General features: G+C 37.2%; 1 protein-coding gene across 6 annotated transcripts in view; it reads right to left on the bottom strand.

Annotated features, from left to right (window-relative positions):
• Positions 1–19,815, bottom strand: part of rnf38 (ring finger protein 38) — a 157,877-nt gene that overhangs the window by 5,104 nt on the left and 132,958 nt on the right. For 3 of the 6 annotated variants that reach the window (XM_012963664.2, XM_012963668.3, NM_001030334.2), the window contains 9 exons: positions 12,599–12,792; positions 9,462–9,675; positions 9,170–9,337; positions 8,198–8,368; positions 5,730–5,891; positions 3,837–3,943; positions 2,716–2,800; positions 2,115–2,236; positions 448–547 (listed from right to left, as the gene is read on the bottom strand). In XM_012963664.2, the coding sequence (XP_012819118.2) occupies positions 448–547; positions 2,115–2,236; positions 2,716–2,800; positions 3,837–3,943; positions 5,730–5,891; positions 8,198–8,368; positions 9,170–9,337; positions 9,462–9,675; positions 12,599–12,792 (1,323 nt within the window). Of the gene's footprint in view, positions 1–447; positions 548–2,114; positions 2,237–2,709; positions 2,801–3,836; positions 3,944–5,729; positions 5,922–8,197; positions 8,369–9,169; positions 9,338–9,461; positions 9,676–12,598; positions 12,793–19,815 lie in introns of all 6 variants that reach the window. The other 3 variants (XM_012963641.2, XM_012963652.2, XM_012963661.2) reach the window with 3 other exon arrangements.

The raw sequence follows: 19,815 nt of genomic DNA, 5'->3' as shown, positions 1-19,815 counted from the left end.
CAGGATGAACTGTATAAGCAGCATCTGATACAGACGAAGTCCCTGATAGAAAGAACAAATACTTACAACTACATATTTGTAAAAATACTGCCCCAAACTCTACTGCAGTTAGTGTACCAAATATATTAAGGTCTGGTTCTGAGCGGAGAGTCCCTACTATTTTATAAAAAGGGGCAATCAACACCTGTGTTCAGTGTGAGCTGATCACATAACCAGTAGCAATGAATTCTGCCTTGTTTCAATAAGGTTCATTGTGGTGGTGGAATATGGTTTTCGATTTAAAAAAAAAAAAACAAAAACTATCTGCCTTATATTAAAAATCAGTGTATATTTTGCCTAATTTAATATTACAATAGGCTACAAAAAAATTACTAAGATTCCTGAAACTTTTAAACAAATTATTATTTTTACTTTGAAATGTATGAACACAAGTACTAAGGATCTCACCTTGAGCCATTTGTCGACACACTTGGCATGAAATTCATGGTTACACGGTAGGACTCTAAGAAGTTGTCTTGACTCAAAATCACACATGCATACTACACATCTGAAAGAGCCAAAGATTACAGTCAATGCTCTAATATTGTAAAGGTACAAAAAATGATACAAAGCCTGTTAAGCAACATTATTTTGTAAGCAATATCTGCCAAAAATTACTCTAACCAAAGCGTTTCATTTTAGTATTCTAATTACATTCTTATCCTATTTTTTTGGGCAACCCAAATTAAGCTGCAAAAACAGCTGTGAACCAGATTACATACACTCTGTTTTCTGTTCTACTGTAGAAAGACATTTCAAGGAAACCTCATAGGCAACCATTTTTGGGCCTGACCCATAAGTAAAAAAGTCCCTGTTCTAATAAACAAAACCAGTTAAAAGTAAAAATCTGGTTGTGGGGCTAGGTCAACGTTGACACAAACATGGTTAGTTGACATTTTCAGGTTTGAGAAATTTAAATGGCCACTAGAAGGCTCATTAGGCACAAGTGCTGGGAATTATAAGTGCAACATACTAAACCAGGGGTCCCCAACCTTTCTTACTCGTGAGCCACAGTCAAATATAAAAAAAAAAAAAAAAAATGGAGAGCAACACAAGCCTCATAAAAGTTCCTGGAGGTGCCAAATAAGGGCTAAGATTGGCTATTAGGGGCCTCTATGCACACTATCAGCTAACAGGAGCCTTTATTTGGTAGTAAATCTTGTTTTTATTCAACCAAAACTTGCCACCAAGTCAGGAATTGAAAAATAACTACCTGGATTTGGGGGCACCGAGAGCAACATCCAAGAGGTTGGGGAGCAACATGTTGCTCACAAGCCACTGGTTAGGAATCACTGTACTAAACTATCATGTTTACCTAAAAGCACAGAATTTGCTGTCAGATGCAACTCTTATTAAAGTGTGCAGGCAGGAGCAATTTCTGAGTAATGAGGTGCACTATTGGAGCTTTGCACCTACTCTAATAAATGAGTATAATATAATATAATATAAATATATATATATATCTACATCTTTAGCAACTGCTCCACTGTTAATGGAACACCAGGATTCCTTAAAAAGTTACATTTTGTCAACAAAAGAGGAGAGTGCCCAAAAGAGAATTCTTGTATTCAAGGACTCACAGCAACTAAATGGCATAGTTTTAAAGACAGTTTAAATGCAAGCCCTTGAAACTCCTCTGCTTTTCCTTGTGGGTGGCAATGATTTTCTGAAAAGCTAGCACCCCACATCCTAGAATCCATTACTTCACAAGGGAACAAGATGAGGTAGGGTTTGTAGGACTAAAAGGGGATGGGGATCTGGTCAATGCAACACAGTCAGGCTATCATATGGGTTTCTTTCAGACAGTGTTTATGCAAACGTTCTACATGATTCCAACTGAATATGTCAAAAAGGGGTTATATTTTTGCTTAACAACAAATATCTCATTGGTTACTAAGGGTTTTTAAACAAGCAAATTGTGCAACATTCTCATTCATTGGCTGCTAGGATTCTTAGACCTGGAGCAAATTGTGCAACATACAGTATAACATTAGAAGTTTTGCCGTATATGGTAGTACAGCATACACCAAAACATGTATTGTTTAAATAAATACCCAAATTATTATTATACATACAAGGTTTGCTCAGACTGGTGATTGTTTGGGTTAAACCTATAGGATGGAAGTTGTTCAATGTCTGCTTTTGTTAGTCCCCGTGGTTTGGCTTCACCCAGTCTTTCTGCGAGATTCAGCAATGCCTGCAATGAAACATCACCCAGGTTAGTAATCATATTAAGTACTAATTATGCTAATACTACAGGACTGTCCTAAAGCTTTAAAAAAAAAAAAAAAAAAAAAAAAAAAAAAAAAAAAAGGCTACATGATTTAGCCGACATGAAATTTCTGAACCTGATAATAACAATATCCTGATAATAAAAATCACAGCAACTTAAAGGGTTGGCGGAACTGGCAGCAGTATTTTAGTTTACACAGGGCTGGAATTGAGAAAATGTAAAATGGATATTTTATCTACAAAACTAACATTTATTTTTACTACTGGCCCCTGCATTGTGTTTTGGCAGTACTGTAAAATACAATTATGGCAGCAATTTACACATACAACCAAATATTGCTAAAATAGTCTTTATGGGCCATGTTTTTAACATACTAAGATTCCCAGTAAAAGTTAAACATGCATCCCTTCAAATAACAAAATGATTTGAGTACATACACCAACCTCATAGTTTTCCACCTCCCCATCTTCAACATCCAACTCAAAGCTAAAGGCAGGTCCAACGGTAGGAGGCACTGGAAGCATTGATCTAAAACAGAGTAGAAAAGTCTTAATGGATGCAGCAAAAACTTTAAGCTGTTTATGAAACACAACTGCAGTTTTACTGGATGTGTACATTTTGAACTAAGAAGTCATTCTTGCTTACCAAAAGTGCAGCATGTCCTACTGGCTTTGAGGGAAAGCAAAAAAGCAGCAAAGACGAGGTGTCAATTAGCTGCATTTTTTTTTTTAGATCTAACAACAGTTTCTATCTTTCCATGGTAAGTGCTTCCAAACAATACATACCACAGCACATATCAATGAAGAAAGTTCTGTAAATTTTAAGTTAGGTAACTGCCAGCCAGCACTGTAAATCTTACAATTTAGGGCAGGTAGGTTGTTTTCCTACTTCAGATACATACGCCCATGCAGAAATATGGATTTAATAACACCAGCATTATTTGACCAAGTTCAAGTATTCTGCGTACAGGTCTGCAAAACACAGCAACCCGTTTATGATCAATAGAGCTATGTTTGCATTTGCATCTATAAAATATGGAAAGTTTCAAAAAACCTTTTTAAAGCAAAGAGAATAAATGTGCCTGCACACAATAAGCTATACACTTATACAATACTACCTTTTAGGGAAACTAATTAAAATATAAGCCCTAATTATAAATGCTAGTGTATTAAATGGCATTACACAACCAATTATGAGCTTAGTTGGATATAAAGAAACTTCTATATCCGAGTGACGCCTTGTGCAAAAGTTATTGCTTGTTAATAGAAAAAAAGTATTTTATAATTCATTTAAATTTGCCCAACTAATACACTACTTAATTTTTTAAATTTCATTTTAACTTAAAAAGCAAGCAAGCATGGGGTTTTTCCTTTACAGGATATGCACATACTGCAAGTAAACCCATGCAAGTACATTCTGTAAAACAGTAATAAAAAATAAAGAATAATTTAACCTTTTATATATCAAATTTAACTTCTGGCAAATTTCAAGCGATAACGAGGTGGTGGAAACTACATAAACATTAGAACAAACATTTTAACAAATATTAACGGTTGTCACTTACAGTACATAAGGTAAAAGACTTGGATGATAAGGTGGTGGTGGTATTGGTTGTTGTGATCGATATCTGTTTCGTCCAGTTATTCTTCGAGGCATAAATGGAGGATAAGGCTGCAAATAAATAATTCACTTTTAGTATCATGCAGCTCAAGGTTTCTTAACCTATTATTAAAGGAACCCAAATTAAGAGTGAAGCAGTTTACAAACCAAAAATTGGTTTAGAATCTGTATGCAAGATTACAATTTACTTGTGTAGGAGGAAACTTCAGATTAATAAAGGGGTTCAGGGGAACCCACCTCATATTCCCCAAAAACTCATTTTGCATGCGTTAAGATGCATATCGCATGTGCAAAAAACGCACAAAAAAAAAGAAATCACATGCGTTATTTACCTCGCATTGCGCTAATTCTCGCATAGAAATAATCCGAACGCATGATTCACAAACACATATGAAGCATTAAATGCGCTAAATATCTCATTAGTCTGTGCGAATATTAACACCTACTTGGGGCAGGCGGTAATTAAAGAAAATTGCTGTTTGTGAGCTTTTGGCAACACAACATGGAGTTTGCAGTGGGATTTTTTCAAGCATGTGTTGGCCCTGGAGTGATGCATGCTCCAGTTTTCAGGGAAATGGTAATTTTCAGAAAAGTAGTTTTCTGAAAGTAATGTTACGCGCGCAAAATCGTGCGCTAATATAGCACACGGCGAAATATATTGCGTGCAGTGGGAAATAACGAATGTGGTGGGAAATAACATAAGAAACACTCATCGCGAGTTAAATAACATTGCGTCTTAATTATGACGCCTGTCCTTTTAGTGAATCGAGCGTTAAGTCGCAAAAATAAGAAGCGATAAAATTTTTAACGCATGCTATAAATAGCGCTCATTTTATCGACCTTTAGTGAATCAGCCCCTATGTGTGTTATATGCACCTTTTAAAAACTGTGCGTGGGTCATAATAATGACAAAATTACTCTCACAAAGATTTTCATACAAAGTTCTTATGCTGGACTCAAAGTTTGTGTGCACACAGCTTAGAGAAAACACTGGACTGTCCATAAACATACAGGGAAAAGATTTGGGTTTCTGAACCACAGGTTAACAACCTCTGTAAAATTACGAAGCAAGCATTCTTGTTTATGTGTATTTAAATGTCTGTGCACATCTCAAGCCTGCAACCTAATCTGCCATCTAGTGGCAAGTCTGTGGTCAACACAACCTAGAATGATTGTAAGGCTATATTTTAAAAAGATTCTCTTTCTATCTTTCCAGGAATTCTTATATTTGCTTTCAGTGTGTCATTCAGTAACCACATTTTACCTACTACCTATTAAGAGGAGATTGCTTCAAAATTATTTTTATTATGTAAAGTCTGTGGTATTTTGTACTTTATTTGTATAGTACTGAGATATTTAAGAACACTTTACAGAGATTATACATCATACATAGTAGTCCCTGCCCATTATGTCTATTCATTCTTTAGTTGCTTCTTGTAGTATTACTTTTCAGAGATTTATAGAAATTACATGTCTATAATCGACAATATCAGTAGTGTATGTAAACTTCTGAAATTCAGGGACCCAGCTCTCTCCCTTCTAGGACCTAGAAAAAGCGCCCTGGCATTAGCTAAATGTAGACCTCGCATTGTAACTTTCTAATTAAGAGGAAAAAACACCATAAAATACAGAAATGAAGGGCAGCTAAAGCATACATATAAATTGAGGGTACAGTCACTTAAAACCTGACTTGTGTTTTATTGTAAAAGTTCTGCAGAAAATTTTTTATGGTTTAACAGCTGTTATTTAGAAACATTTTATATAAATCATCATCAATACAGTAGTATGCAAACACGCAAAAGGAATAAAATAAAGAAAAAATAAAAAACATACTTACAACACCAAAGGAAACTTCCTGGTGTAAAGGATCATGGGTTATGAACTGTAGTGGAGCAGAGGGTTGCAGTGTTGGAGCATGGGCAGATGGCGGGTACGTAAACCCACCTACAGGTAGATGCTCTCCAAGCAACTCCACTTCATTCTCTATCCTTTGCAGTGGCTGCAGGGGAGAGTTGTGCAAATTACTTTCCTTCATACAGGAAAAAAAAAACAAAAATGTAAACTCTTATTTATATCCTGACATATTTGTAATAAGTCCCCTAAAACCTACTGCTGTTTATTAAAATGCTGTCTACCTCTGGAAGTTGAAATGCAGACTACAAAGCAAGCATCTACAGTTTGCAGCACATAACATAAGCCTTTGACTCAGGTGGAGCTACAGCACAAACTTACCATATTGTGTGAAGCATTTGGCAAGTGTTTATATGGCAAGATGCAGCAAATCTTTTAACCAAGCAGACCAATCAGGAGAGAATTGCATTAATATATGGATGCAGTCCCGGCCTACTGGGATTTTCTAACTCAGCAAGCATATCAACCAGGCAAGCTGTCTTGAGTCCTACAAAAATTGCAGACTCATTCTAGAAGGGCTGAATTAGCAGCTTTTATACACCTGTGTTTGGCCAGATTTAGGATTTGGTTAAACTATTCTAAGGCATCTTTTTATACTGGAGTCACTTCAATGTTACTTCAGCCTTGTATTTCACTAAAACTTATTTACACTTACTCTGTATTTTCAAAACCAAGACATGGTATTTTCGAGTAATGGCTACATTGATTGCAACCCTCTTGCACATCAAGAGCCCTAGATATTGTTGAACCATAACTATAGTTAAGTAAGTCGGTGATTTTTTTGGCCTGCTACCAGTTTTTTGGCAGTACAGATCTGTGAATCTAAAAATGATTCATGGAACATGCTCTGGGCTGCCCTAAGTTAACTGATCAACCAATATGCAGCATGTATACAATATAAAATTCACAATACAGAGCTAATTAATTCAGATTTCTGTTACATGGCAGCAGAGAAATCAGAGTCTATGCATTAGAATTAATAATCATCCATGTAGCATAAGCATCTATAACAAATGTAATGTTGCTTTTTGCTAAAAGATATTGAGCTGCTGTGTACAACTTTAAAGTTATGGATCATTACTGTTATAGGGCTACTGAACCTCTAGGCTGTAAAGTATGTTCAGTATATAGGGCCTGCCTTACACAACATTTTCACTGTTTATACTTCCTGTCCTTGTAACCTCCCCAATAAACCAGCAATGGTTTGGGCCTGGCAGACAATTTTGATATTAGTGGTAGTGATGATTAGTAGGTAGTGATGTTAAAAGTAGAGTTAAGTAGAGTTAAGCAGCAGCAGAAACCCTTACATTAGCTCACCTTGCAAACTATTATGAAACAACAAACAGCACACAGAGTTGCTTGAAAGTTTGTGACCCCTTTTGAATTTTCAATATTTCTACATAAATATGACCTAAAATGTGAGAGGCCTTTAGCTTCTTAGAAGTTAGCCTGGGGATCTTTAAAAGAAAAGTAACACTAAAATTTTTTACGTAAAAAAGCTATTCTACCCTGCACCAATAACTACCCTATCCTGAAAACCACTTAGTATTTCAAATGCTTTAATAGAAAATACCTGCTAAAACTTGGCTTCCTGTCAATTGAAGTACGGCGATACGGCAAAGGAAGGAGCAGCAATCACTATGCGATGATCGATTGATCAAGCCTAGCCTTTTTCTGTATAGGAAGGAGTCAGGCAAGGCTCGATCAATCGATCGTCGCATAGTGGATGCAGCTCCTTCCTTTGCCATATCTTTGTACTTCAATTGACAGGAAGCCAAGTTTTAATGTGTTACATTTCCTTTAAGATCTCCTGGAGTATTCAATTCCATGCTCTTGGTGGTGATCTTTGATAATTGACCACTCCTAGGAAGTGTAAGAAAAAGCTTTATAACCTTTAACATCCTGCTGAGAAAAACTTTTTAGGAGGCGCCCAGATCTCCTTTGTTTAAGCCACAAACCTGTACTGTTAAGATCAGACTTGAATATGGACCCAGATTTCTGTTCCATAGGGCAGAGGCTCCCACACCTGCTTATCATCCCATTGATTAAAACACCCAATTCTCAACTTCCCCTTCAAATGAACAGATTTATAAAGGTTTACATTTTTTTTTTACTTTTCTTAAATACTCCATCATACTGCATCATTTTCCTCAAACAATTGAAAAGTATTATAATTATTTATGTTTTATTAGGGCCTCATTAGGACTTGTGTGAAAAATGTATCTAGGTAATATCTATATGCAGAAATACTAAGAATTCAAGTGAGTTCCCAACCTTAGAAGTGCCACTGCAGTTATTCTGCTATATAAAAGTAGAGCCAAGACGGACACTTACAGCTCAATATATTTTAAATAGAATCTGAAGGCTGACACAAAAAGATAGAGCTTTGCTTACCGAACGTGACTGTTGTGTCTGAAAGGGAACAAACTGACCAGGAGGCGGAAGGTGAGCGTGGTGATGTGGGGAAAGGTGGGGTGGATGCAAAAGAAATGGATCACTTGAAATGAGGGGTGGGAAAGCAGCATAGGGCACCGGTAAATGCTGAACCGAACAGGCTTGAATCATCTGTAAGCAAAGAAGAAAAAAATATATATATACCAAAATAAACTCTCAAAACAGACAATAGTTCTGGCAGTAAACTTTTCTCTAAACAGAGGAAGGAAGCCGGGTCAGGCGTGGGTCGAGAAAATCTCGACCCGCACATCACTACTGGTCACCTGTTTAAAAGCAAACCATCTTATTGGTTGCTCTGGGTTACTAGGAAAACTCAGTGCCCAATTTATTATGAGGGCAAAAGTTCAAAAAATGATCTGGCAAAAAGCACAATCAAATGGTTAAACCGACTGAAAAAGGCTAGTGTGTTAGCTGTAACGACTATTTTATTAGATCGACTTTCGTCCCCAACCTTAGAAGTAATGCAGGAGTAATGCCAGCACACGCAGGGTTTCATACAAGTACATATAAAATGGTATTTATTGAGAAAAAAAAAAACAAAAAGAACATAGAAAGCTTGCCATGTTCTTTTTTCTCAATAAATATCATTTTATATATACTTGTATGAAACCCTGCGTGTGCTGGCATTACTCCTGCAATATTCTAGTTTATATGGCTCTTGCACCCAGGTTATATTTTTGTTAGTGGCGTGCACCATTATGGTCTCTGTGTGTGTATATAATATAAGTACAGGAGCCTGGGTGCAGGTCAAAGTAGATTAAAAGATGCAGCAAGAAGAGGATCTGCACTAACAGGGCTTATGAAGAAAAAATAATTTATATATGAAAAAAAAAAAAATATATATATATCTCAAAATTGGCTTTATGCACACAATAAAACAGAACAGGAAACTGTAACTATAAGTCTGCTTACAGGTGGAGGCACACTGCAAACTGGTAGGTGCTGGCCACTGAAGACCACCGAACACCCAGGAACTTGTTGTGTACTACAAGCAGGGATGTGCTGTCCTGTACAAAGTGGAATCCCATGTGGTGCTACTGTTGTGACTGTGTAGGAGACTGGTACTGTGCCCTGGTGAATCTAGAGAAAATGTGAAGAAAAAAAAAAGCCAGTTAATACAAATATATAAATTCCACACTTAAGCTGCCAATAAATTAGCTTAATGCTCATAACCTAACAATAACCACAAGTCAATGTTCCCTACCTGCTCATGAATGTCTACCATTACGGCATTTTGCTGTGGTGGATGTGCAGCTGGGTGGAGCATGCGAGGGGATACATTCGGTGGGTGGAAGGCTCGAGGCTCTTCTACTGCTTGCTGTTGCCCATAGGAGAGATGGTGATAATTTTCATCTTGGCTAATTGAGTTGTGACGAGACAGTCTCTCCCTTCTCCCTCTCTGACGCCTCACAGGTGGGCTGAAAGAAAAAAAGATGTTTTAAGACAAAAGGAAAAAAAGGTTCTTATTGCACAGGGAAGTTTAAATTTAAATAGGCAATATTCAACAATTAAGCCAAATAAACAGGGCTTATATTGAAAAGTGTTTTTGTTTTTACCAGCAGAAAAAAAAACAAAACTTTTTATTATAAAGGTCTAAGGAACAATTGTTTTGATTCTTTTTCGTTATTTAGGATCCTAGGTAAGAGGAGGTTCATTAATAAAGGATTATAGGCGATGTCACACATGGCAAATATGTGTTTTAACATCTCTTCTACAGCTTACCTACAAGAATGGATGTAATCCCTTGTCAGACCACAAGCAAAAGCTAATGGAGTTGATTCTGAGCTCTGATCCCACATCTCAAGTGGCTAATGGAAGCAGGCAACAAACTGATGGAAATCTCCCTATATTCCATTGCCTTTAAGAGAACTTAACCCTAAAAACAAACCGTTTTTACAGTATTTGGCGAGTAGTCCCTAACCCTAGGTAAGTTACAGAAGCACAGAGCATGTGCAGTAAATCAGCAGAAAAGAGGATGGGCTGAGGCTGCCTTGGGCTGGTACAGAACCCCAAAAACATAACAAGGAACATTTCTAGTCTACTTTAAAAGGGGATGTTCACCTTCAGACAATAGAGGAGAGAGAGCAAAGGAGAGAGCCTGTCGGCAGGGCTGATCCTGGTCCTGGTCCGTAGCTTCAAAATGAAACATTTTAAATGATAAAGATGATTTACAAAAATGCTTTTTTCTGACTGGGGCTGTTCAAATGTAGCTGCATTAGATACTGTCTGCTGTAGCAATCACCTGAAAGTGCCTGTACGTGCTAGCACTTTGAGACAACTTCCATAGCAGGGATTGGTGATATTGGCCAATTTGGCCATTTCTCAAAGCAATATTTATAACTGTCTCATTGTTTTTCTACTGGATCTGACTTTAGTAAACAATTTTTTGCCAAAAAAATTTAGGTTTCACAATTTACAAAATGTTTAATGGCACATTTATAGGATTTATTATTACTGAAGTGTCTGTTGCATATTTTAGTCAGGGATAGATTGCTGCTGTGAAGGGCACTATAAAGATTACAAGCAAACTGATTAAAATAAAATTTGGACCTCGTTTCTCCAGAAACTATAAAAACATCATATTTTATAATGTCTGCAGATTTGTTTAAACGGTAGGGTGTCAACAATGACTATAAAATAGGGGCTTAAACCTAAATAACCAGAAAACCTCTGTTTTAGGGTAAAGCTTTATGCACATGTACTTTTCTGTAGAAACAATTTTGGTCATAAAAAGAATCTCACTGTTTTTTAGATAATTAAATAAGTGCAAGTATAGAATTGCGCCATTGTGCCACATTGCTAAGCAAGTTTAAACCCTTTTTTTCAAACTGATTGCAAAAAAATAGAAATTAAAAAAAAAATATTATAATAAAAATAAAAGTTTTATTAAAAGGGATCATTATTTTATATAATCACACACAGAATATTCGAAACTGATACAGAAACAGAAGCTCCGACTCATAGTAGAATACATGTCGTGTAAAATTAAGTTTCCCAATGTCAACCTTGCACTCCATGTGGTTTCTTTTGGGGGATGGTGTTATTCTGTAGACTGAGGATAGAGGACAGGAGGTACTGGTTATATAGTCAAATCCACCCAAGGGGACCAGACTTTGTCTGGGTAGCCTCTCTTAGGGGCCTATTTATTAAAGTACGAAAAAATTTGTATTTGATCCTACTGTGCGTATTTTCTGCGACATTTTCGTACATTGCGACAAAATTGTATTGTCGAGTTGAGTACAAAAGTTTGCCAGGTTGCAGCTGCAGAGTGCCATTGAGTCCTATGGGAGCCTTCCAAAAACATGCACAGAAGGAAGGATCAAAGTCAGAAAGGTTTTCCCGCCGTTTACGATCGTTCGGATGCAAACATTTTGTGACTTTTGGGTTGCCAATAAGCTATTATCGTGACTAATACGATTTTTTCGTAAGCATTTTCATAATATTTGCGATCATCAGAAATTATCGTATTTAATCAGAATTTTTCCCATTTCGGGATTGTAACTTGTACTTTAATGAATCAGCCCCTTAAGAGTTTACAATTTGATGAATACACTTCTAAAAATTACATAGGACTGAATAAAAATGGGTGAATCTTTCTGTAGTGAGATACTGCATTTTAATAAATCTGCCCATAAGTTGTCAAATAGGATACTAGTGTGTCATTCCAGGTATCTTCAGACAATGTGGGGATATCCCCTTTCTAGTGTCCTAAAAGTTTGGGCAGCCTACATTCATGAGCTCATATAAGTAGGGCATGCATGTGCATTATTTATATAGCACTTCTGTACTCGGCACTGTACAGCTGAACAGTAAATTAATAGAACAAACAGGGAGGGGTAATTAAAATAATAATAAACACAAAAGTACAGCTGCATTAGATTAAGAGCTAAGTGTTAAAGAGATGAGGAAGGAGGTCCCTGCCCCATGGGGATTACAATCTAAATTATAGTTACTATTTCAGTGTTAATATTTGATATGTCTTTTTTTATTCTCTTTAAGTAATACTATGGCTTTGTGATTGTCAACTATTATTGTTATTGGCTAAGCTGCACTTTAAAACTGGCACATCTTCCTAGAGCTTTTTCCTATGAATTAATGCTAAGGACGCTAAGTACAGCACAAAGTTAGATCAAGCCTATGCTATTTTTCCAATAAAATATTTAGAATTTTGGGTATAAAGTGATCTCTTGGAGTGTGTCATTTTCTACACCCACCAATCTACTGAAGGGCCCAAGTGCACTGCCCTGAGCCTACAGCAAAACTGGTGAGTTTACTCTACTTTACACTTGTTCCACAGGATTGTGACTAATGAACTAGATTATGGTGAAACAACGAATTTACCTTCTCCTGTTCCGTGCAGGAGTGTTGCATCTTTCCCCTGAGAAGTGGTGCTGGTGGGGCCGAGCCGAAGGAGGCCGCCTATTTGATGTCATCTCCCATGGTCGCATTGGGGGAGATGGGGCAGGAGATGCTGCAGCGTATTCAAAAACTGAATTAGATAGTCGCTGTCGCTTGGGGCTGGGACTGTCTTCGTTCTGCAACACAAAAATAGATTCAAATAAATACAAATATATACATATATATATCCCATTATAAGAAATGAATAATGATATAAATAAAAGCCATATAGTCAATGTACTGATCTTTTCTGCAGATACCAATAACCTATATATGCGATAATATAAATTTTATTGAAACTTAATGGATTATAAAAATTGTAGTTTGAGCATAGATTTCCACGACATACAACTTAGTTCACCATTGATCCTAACAACAAGTTGTGCTAGACGGCAAAAGGTAGAGAGAAAGTCTAAAATACTGTATTGAAAATAAAGCTGCTGCGATTAGTTATAATACAAGAAAAAGTTTCATAAAAATAGTTGTCACGTGGGCCCATCTTAACCTGTAATACATCAGCAGAATTGTAGCTATCATTTTCCCAAAATTTTATTTTTTTTCCATAAAAGGAAGCAAAATATATGCTAACCTGAACAAATTAAACCAAAAAAACTTGACTACCTAGTCATTTCCAATTGTTTCCAACAGTTTAGTTCTAATGAACCGTTTATCATGCAGGAGAGTAACAGTGAGCAAATCCCTGCTACAAAAATGTATTTCATGTAAAACTTGCTAGAGTTTAAAAAAAAAAACGCTTGTGTTTTTTTTCACTCTCCAGAACCACATTGTACATTTATACCGGATTTTAAAAGCATTACATCTGACACAGCTACTCTGGAAATGCAAGGGCAAGCCTAAAGAATTAATGGCGAGCACAGCAATCTCATCAAAGTTACTCAAATTCAATTTCAACACGATTTGCATGTCAAAGCTAGAACACTGCACAAGTACCTTTTAAATACAAATTGTGTTATGCAAACACCAACAGCAGCTCTTTGAAATAGATATATAAAAAGGAAAAAAAGTTGTTTGATTTGCCTGGAAAGATGCATCAAGCTCATTTAAAATTCAGCTACTTACAAAGATGAGTCAAATGCAGCCATTTTAACATGGTTTCATTAAATGCAGCCCCATGCTAATCACCTTTTCTTTGAACCCATGACAGTAACTCTGTAATACCTGGAGAATGAAAGAGTTTGCAAGGTCCCTATGTGACAGGTGCCTTCCATTAAAGTAACTGACTGCCTGCGGAGGTTTTGGAAGCTGTACTGGCGTTTCCTCCGCCAGCAGAAAAAAAAAATGCAGTGTGGCATTAGCCTTAGTCCTATACTGGTGATAACACCCATGTGTCTTTTGGAACATGACATGTTTTATAACTTAGATCTGAGCAACAACATATTTTCATGTGTCTGCATTAGTGGTGTGTGGATCAGCCCAAATCCCTATTGGTCAGGAGAATTTGGGCTCGCTGCAGTTACTGCCCTCTGATGTCAGAGAAGGATAGCTATATAACTAATTGCATTGTGCTGGGGTTGGCAGGGTTGATTTAAAAACCCAAGCATCCCTAATCTGCATTCAAATAATAAGCTTAAAGTGATAGTGACACTAAAAAACTACTCTTCAAAATGTTAATGTACATTAAAATTCCCTATAGGTTGTGTTCATAGTCTTTTGCCAATAGGGCTGCTTTTGTAAGTAATTGTTACTTGAAGTTCATAAACCTGAGGGGCAGAAAGTATGCAAGCACCAAACAGTGATCATGCATTCATGACAATACATTCATAAGGTACATCTAAATACAAGATATTAAAACATGCACATAATCTGTTAGTAAAAGCACAAAAATAAAATATTACCTATACTGAAAACACAAAGAAAGACAAAGTTAAAAAATAAAGAAAAACGTATTATCCGGAAGTCTATAGAAAAAACCCGCCAGACTTTTCTCAGGAAATACAGCTTCCAAATTGAGGGAAGTAGAAGAAATCGTAATGTGAGCCAGCTTTACACTGTGTACTTGTAATCTATCCAAGTGATTCAAGACTCATGTATAAATAATGAGCTGAAGTAATTTATACTTCTAGTAGGGTTCTCCTGGGAACAACATAAAAGTTCAGTAGTTTTCACTTTAATTGGGGAAACATGTAAAAAAAAAAAAAAAAGTCAAGAATGGTATGGGATCTATTATATGGAATGCTTAAAATGTTTTTTGTCCAGTGAAGGGATTCTTCCATAATTTGGATCACCACTTAAAAACACTTTCCAGATAAGATATCCCATACAGGTACAAGTTTCTGAAAAGTGCAATATATTTAGTCTATATGCATATAACTAATCAGTACCCATCCAGGTTTTATATCCATACAAAAAACGTACCATTTTGTTTTGATGGAGAGCAGTCAGAACTGCAAGATTAGGTGGTGCAGTCATGAAAAGGTTATTGATATGTGATTTTAAAGGGAAATATATACCCCGTTTTTGACTTAAGTTGTCAAGAAAATGTGAACACTATCTGAGCTGCCAAGATTAAATATAAATGTATGTTTTTTTTTTTTTTAAACAGAAAGACCTGATTCCACAGACTGAAAGAAAACCATTAAAGCCTGTCAGTATGTTGTATACTGTGCCAGTTACTCATGCCCCTTAGGGTCTGACCGCAAAGCAAACTCCACCCATTATGAAGTGCTGGATTCTGGGCCCTGATACATTCTGGAAGGGCAGAGGCAGCAGATTTTATTGGGCCTTGTACGGCCACTAAGGCCGCCATCAGGGGGGGATTGGGGGTACAGTTGTGTTGGACCTCTGAAATACTCTTTGGTAAGGGGGTAAGTGATGGATTCTGGGACCCGATGTCCAGAGAATCTGTGTGCCACCCACTATAGAAAGCAGACACTTCAAGCCCTAGAATTCATCCCTTTTCAATTGAACAACGTGGTGGGGGGGGGGGGGGGGGGGGGGGTTGCATTACACTGAATATAAGGGATCTTGGTAAATAGCTCATTGCAGTTATAGTGTTGTTTAATCTGTGGAATTAGGTATGTCTGTGTAAAACAAAATATACATTTACATTTATGTCTGGCAGTTCAGATAGTGTGTAAGCACATTTTCTACATAAGCCAATGGGCTCATAGGAGGTATTTTTCCATTTAGGGCTGTGACACACAGGGAGATTAGTGCCGTGCAACCTAATCTCCCCAAAATGCTATCCCACCGGCTAGAATGTAAATCGCCGGTGGGATGGCATACGCAGTGCCGCGATTTGCCAAAGTCAACATTGTTCAACACAGGAAACTGTACCCAAACTCTACCATCCATGGCAGGAAGACTCTTACTATAACATTTGCTTGTTTAATAAGGTCACCAAACCTACAGATCACCAACACGCTGGGAAAAATCAGGATAATCCATTAGTCTGCACACAGAGTCAATCACTACATCATTATATGGGTTTAGGGAAACCCACTGGGACATGACTGCGTGAACATGCATCATGCACTCCTCTCCAAGTGGGATTGTTTTAATCTGATGGATAATGCTCAGGCATGCCATCAAGAGACCCCTACACAGGTCAACTAAGGTGCTAATACATTCTGGAAGGGCAGACGCAGCAGATTTTATTGGGCCTTGTACCGTCACTAGGGTCGCCATCAGGGGAAGATTGGGGGTACAGTTCTGTTGGACCTCGGAAATACTCTTCGGTAAGGGGCCCCAGTCGCGTTGTGACAAAGTTATGTATACAGTTACAAAACTTACACAATTTACATAACTACATAAACTCCCCTGACCCCAATGAATTTTTTAAAAAAAAACTTAAGGTAAATTCCCCAATGAACTGCCTGACTTATTAGCACATTAACTGATCATTTTAAATATTTATATAAACTGCTTATTATAAAATAACGCCAGGTGTTTGTATTAGAAGCTATTTTACTACATGAACTTTCAAGCAGTGGGAATGACTGGTTATTGGGCCACACAGCAATATCATTGGGCCCCTAAACGTGAGCAGTTTACGTAACTAATGCAAAAATGTATGTAACTTTCATATCAAGCAATGACAGCCAGAGCAGGGGCAGGTAGGTGTGAAGGGGTTACACTTAGGCAAACTCCACGGTCACTCAATAAACTGAATGACTTATTGGCACATCAATCAATGGAACTCTTTATATGAACTGCTAATTATAACATAAGCTTTTGTGTTATTGCACACACACAAGGGGCGTGGCCAAAGTTTTGGTACTGCGCACTTGTGTCCATGGAGGGCCCAATATAAATAACTTGCACAGGGCCCCAAAGTTTCTGATGGCAGCCCTGACGGCCACCTTAAACTGGCTGTGACCATGGATTGACAAACATACATGAACAGGCCCTGGCACAATAGTGTCTAGGAGTCTTAGTGCACCACCTCCCAGGGAGAACCAAGGCAATCAAAGGGCCCTTGTCATCACTTTTCACAAAAAAAAAAACCTGGCAAGCACCTGGAAGAAATGCTTGCTTTGGGGTTGTGAGTGGTTCCAGTCTGTAAGCACCAGTATTTGACATAGGCAGAGCATTTCCTGTGCTTTTTTTTTTTTTACTAGAGTAACAGGCAAGCAAGCATGTTTTGATGTCCATGTTCATAATGCCAGTTGTGGAATAGGGCTAAACTACATGAGCTATCTAATGTCTTAGCATTGACATCATATCGTAACTGACTAAAATCACACTCAGTTGTGTTGCTAATATGAATGTTAGAGATTATTCTATGATATCTAGGTACCTTACTGGTGCACACTAAACAACCTATACTTTTCTATTGATATCTATGGTGCACCTTTGTGGATTTAGTCACAGATTAATTTTTTTTTTTTAGTTATAACTGATACAATAAGTCTGCACAATGTTTTAAGCTAAATAGACTGAAAAGACAAAGCAAGTAAAGCCTCGTATAGTAGAGACTAATGCTACAGCATCTGTGCAAATGTATATATGTATATTTCCTACGGGGGGGGGGGGGGGGGTCCTTTAGCAGATTTGTCAAGTGTTTGCACTTAGGATAGATTTACAAAAATAGGTGATAATTTGCACCAGTGGAGGTCCACATAGCATCAATCAGCAGTGATATTTAATTAGTCTAGTTGCTACAGGCAACCAAACTGATGCAATACTGCATCTATGCTAGTAAATCAACCCTTTAGTCTCCAAGGTAAAGCATGCATCACAGACATTTCTGATGTAATAGCTGAAAACAACTGAAGTGTTTGGAATGTGAACTTCATCTTTAAAGAAAAATATTGCAAAGCAAAACAAATAAACAGGGTATACATTCAGCAATGAACCTTTCAAACAATTCTTTCTGAATATTGTAACAGAAAATGTTGGTTTAACATCAGGTACCCAGACAGAGAAAATATTGTCTTATTCTGCCTAATACCTTCCTTACTAACATAAAACATATACAGGCATGGGCCTATTATCCATAATCCTTGAGACCTGGGGTTCTTTGTATAAGTGTTCTTTTTGTTATTTGGATCTCCCTACTACTACATAAGTCTACAGAAGTCTGCTTACGTATTTTAAACATGAAATAAACCCAATAAGGGAGATTTAAGTACAAGATACTGTTTTATTACAGTGAAAAAAGATATCATTTTTAATTATAATCATTTGATTCAAATTGAGTCTATGGGAGATTGTTATCCCATAATACGGAGCTTTCTGTATTATGAGTTTCCACATAACAGATTCCATACCTGTACCACAGAACAGGTGTTCTGTCAATGGGTTGGCAGGTTGGCTATTAGATAAGCAGGTATTTTAAAACCACCATCGTAGTTCTAATAGGTAATAAAATAAACCCAGTGTGTGCAGAATAGAACAATATACAGAGATATCAACACTCCCATATATTTTGAGGGTCTTACAGACTTGTCCTGGGCTTGGGTTGAGAAAGGTGTGCCTACAAGTAATATGGCATTGGCAGAAAACTCCAGAAATCCATCTGCAGATGGTCAATGTGTCCCTAGTTGTACTTTAATGAAAATTATTATCCTTTAATAGTGATATGCATGCTTTCCTTTATCGATATGAGATCTGAAAGTGTACTGTTATTCCTTTCAGGGAGAGGAGCCAGAGGGCAAACTAGTCAGTAGTGTGAGATATACTTATTGTGTGTTAATCACTGGTTGCTTCAAGTTCTGCTATTAATGCGGGGATGCCCCCTTTTTAATAATACACTAACAAAGGATATTATACCTACCAAGTACTGAGCCATAAAATAAAAATTGTCTGAAACAATATACACTCACCTAAAGGATTATTAGGACACCATACTAATACCCTTCTCTGACCTCTAGCATCAACTAGGCATTTTAGCCCACAGGACTGCCGCATACTGGATGTTTTTCCCTTTTCACACCATTCTTTGTAAACCCTAGAAATGGTTGTGCGTGAAAATCCCAGTAACTGAGCAGATTGTGAAATACTCCCATTCTGACATTCAGTTTGGAGTTCAGGAGATTGTCTTGACCAGGACCACACCCCTAAATGCATTGAAGCAACAGCCATGTGATTGGTTGATTAGATAATTGCATTAATGAGAAATTGAACAGGTGTTCCTAATAAACCTTTAGGTGAGTATTTATATAATTAAATATTTAATTATTGTATTGTAATTTATCAGAAGGTTTATATTTTTCGGATTGTACAGTAAGTTTGTTTTTAATATAAAACGCTATACCTATTTGCTTGAATCATGTCAAACATAAGTATATATTGCCACTTTTAACATAATTTTTTTATTTTGTTTCAGGTCACACAGTTAAAGCAGAAATGTAAGTCATCAGCAGGTAAATACACTATGAAGTAGTGATGTGCGGGATGGCCTGAAACCTGTGGATTAATCCTTAGGCCAGATGGGTTATGGTTGAAATGTGGGCATCCGTTGTGGGTTTGGGTTGGGTACAGATAAGGGGAAGTAGTCTTCCTCTGATCCGAAGTTTCTCTGTGTTTAACCTAAGGCACATGAGAACAAATGTATAGAGAGGAAAGATGCAAGTATTGGTTGGGTGTGAGTCCTACAGTGGCAATATTTTGTGGGTTAAGGTCAGGTGTGGATTGAGTTTATCCTAAACTGCACGTCACTATGGTGAAGGAAAAGATACCATAAAGGCTGACTGAGC

The sequence above is a fragment of the Xenopus tropicalis genome, chromosome 1, assembly GCF_000004195.4.
Source record: "Xenopus tropicalis strain Nigerian chromosome 1, UCB_Xtro_10.0, whole genome shotgun sequence".
Lineage (NCBI taxonomy): Eukaryota > Metazoa > Chordata > Amphibia > Anura > Pipidae > Xenopus > Xenopus tropicalis.
This window is presented reverse-complemented; position numbering and strand designations above follow the sequence as displayed.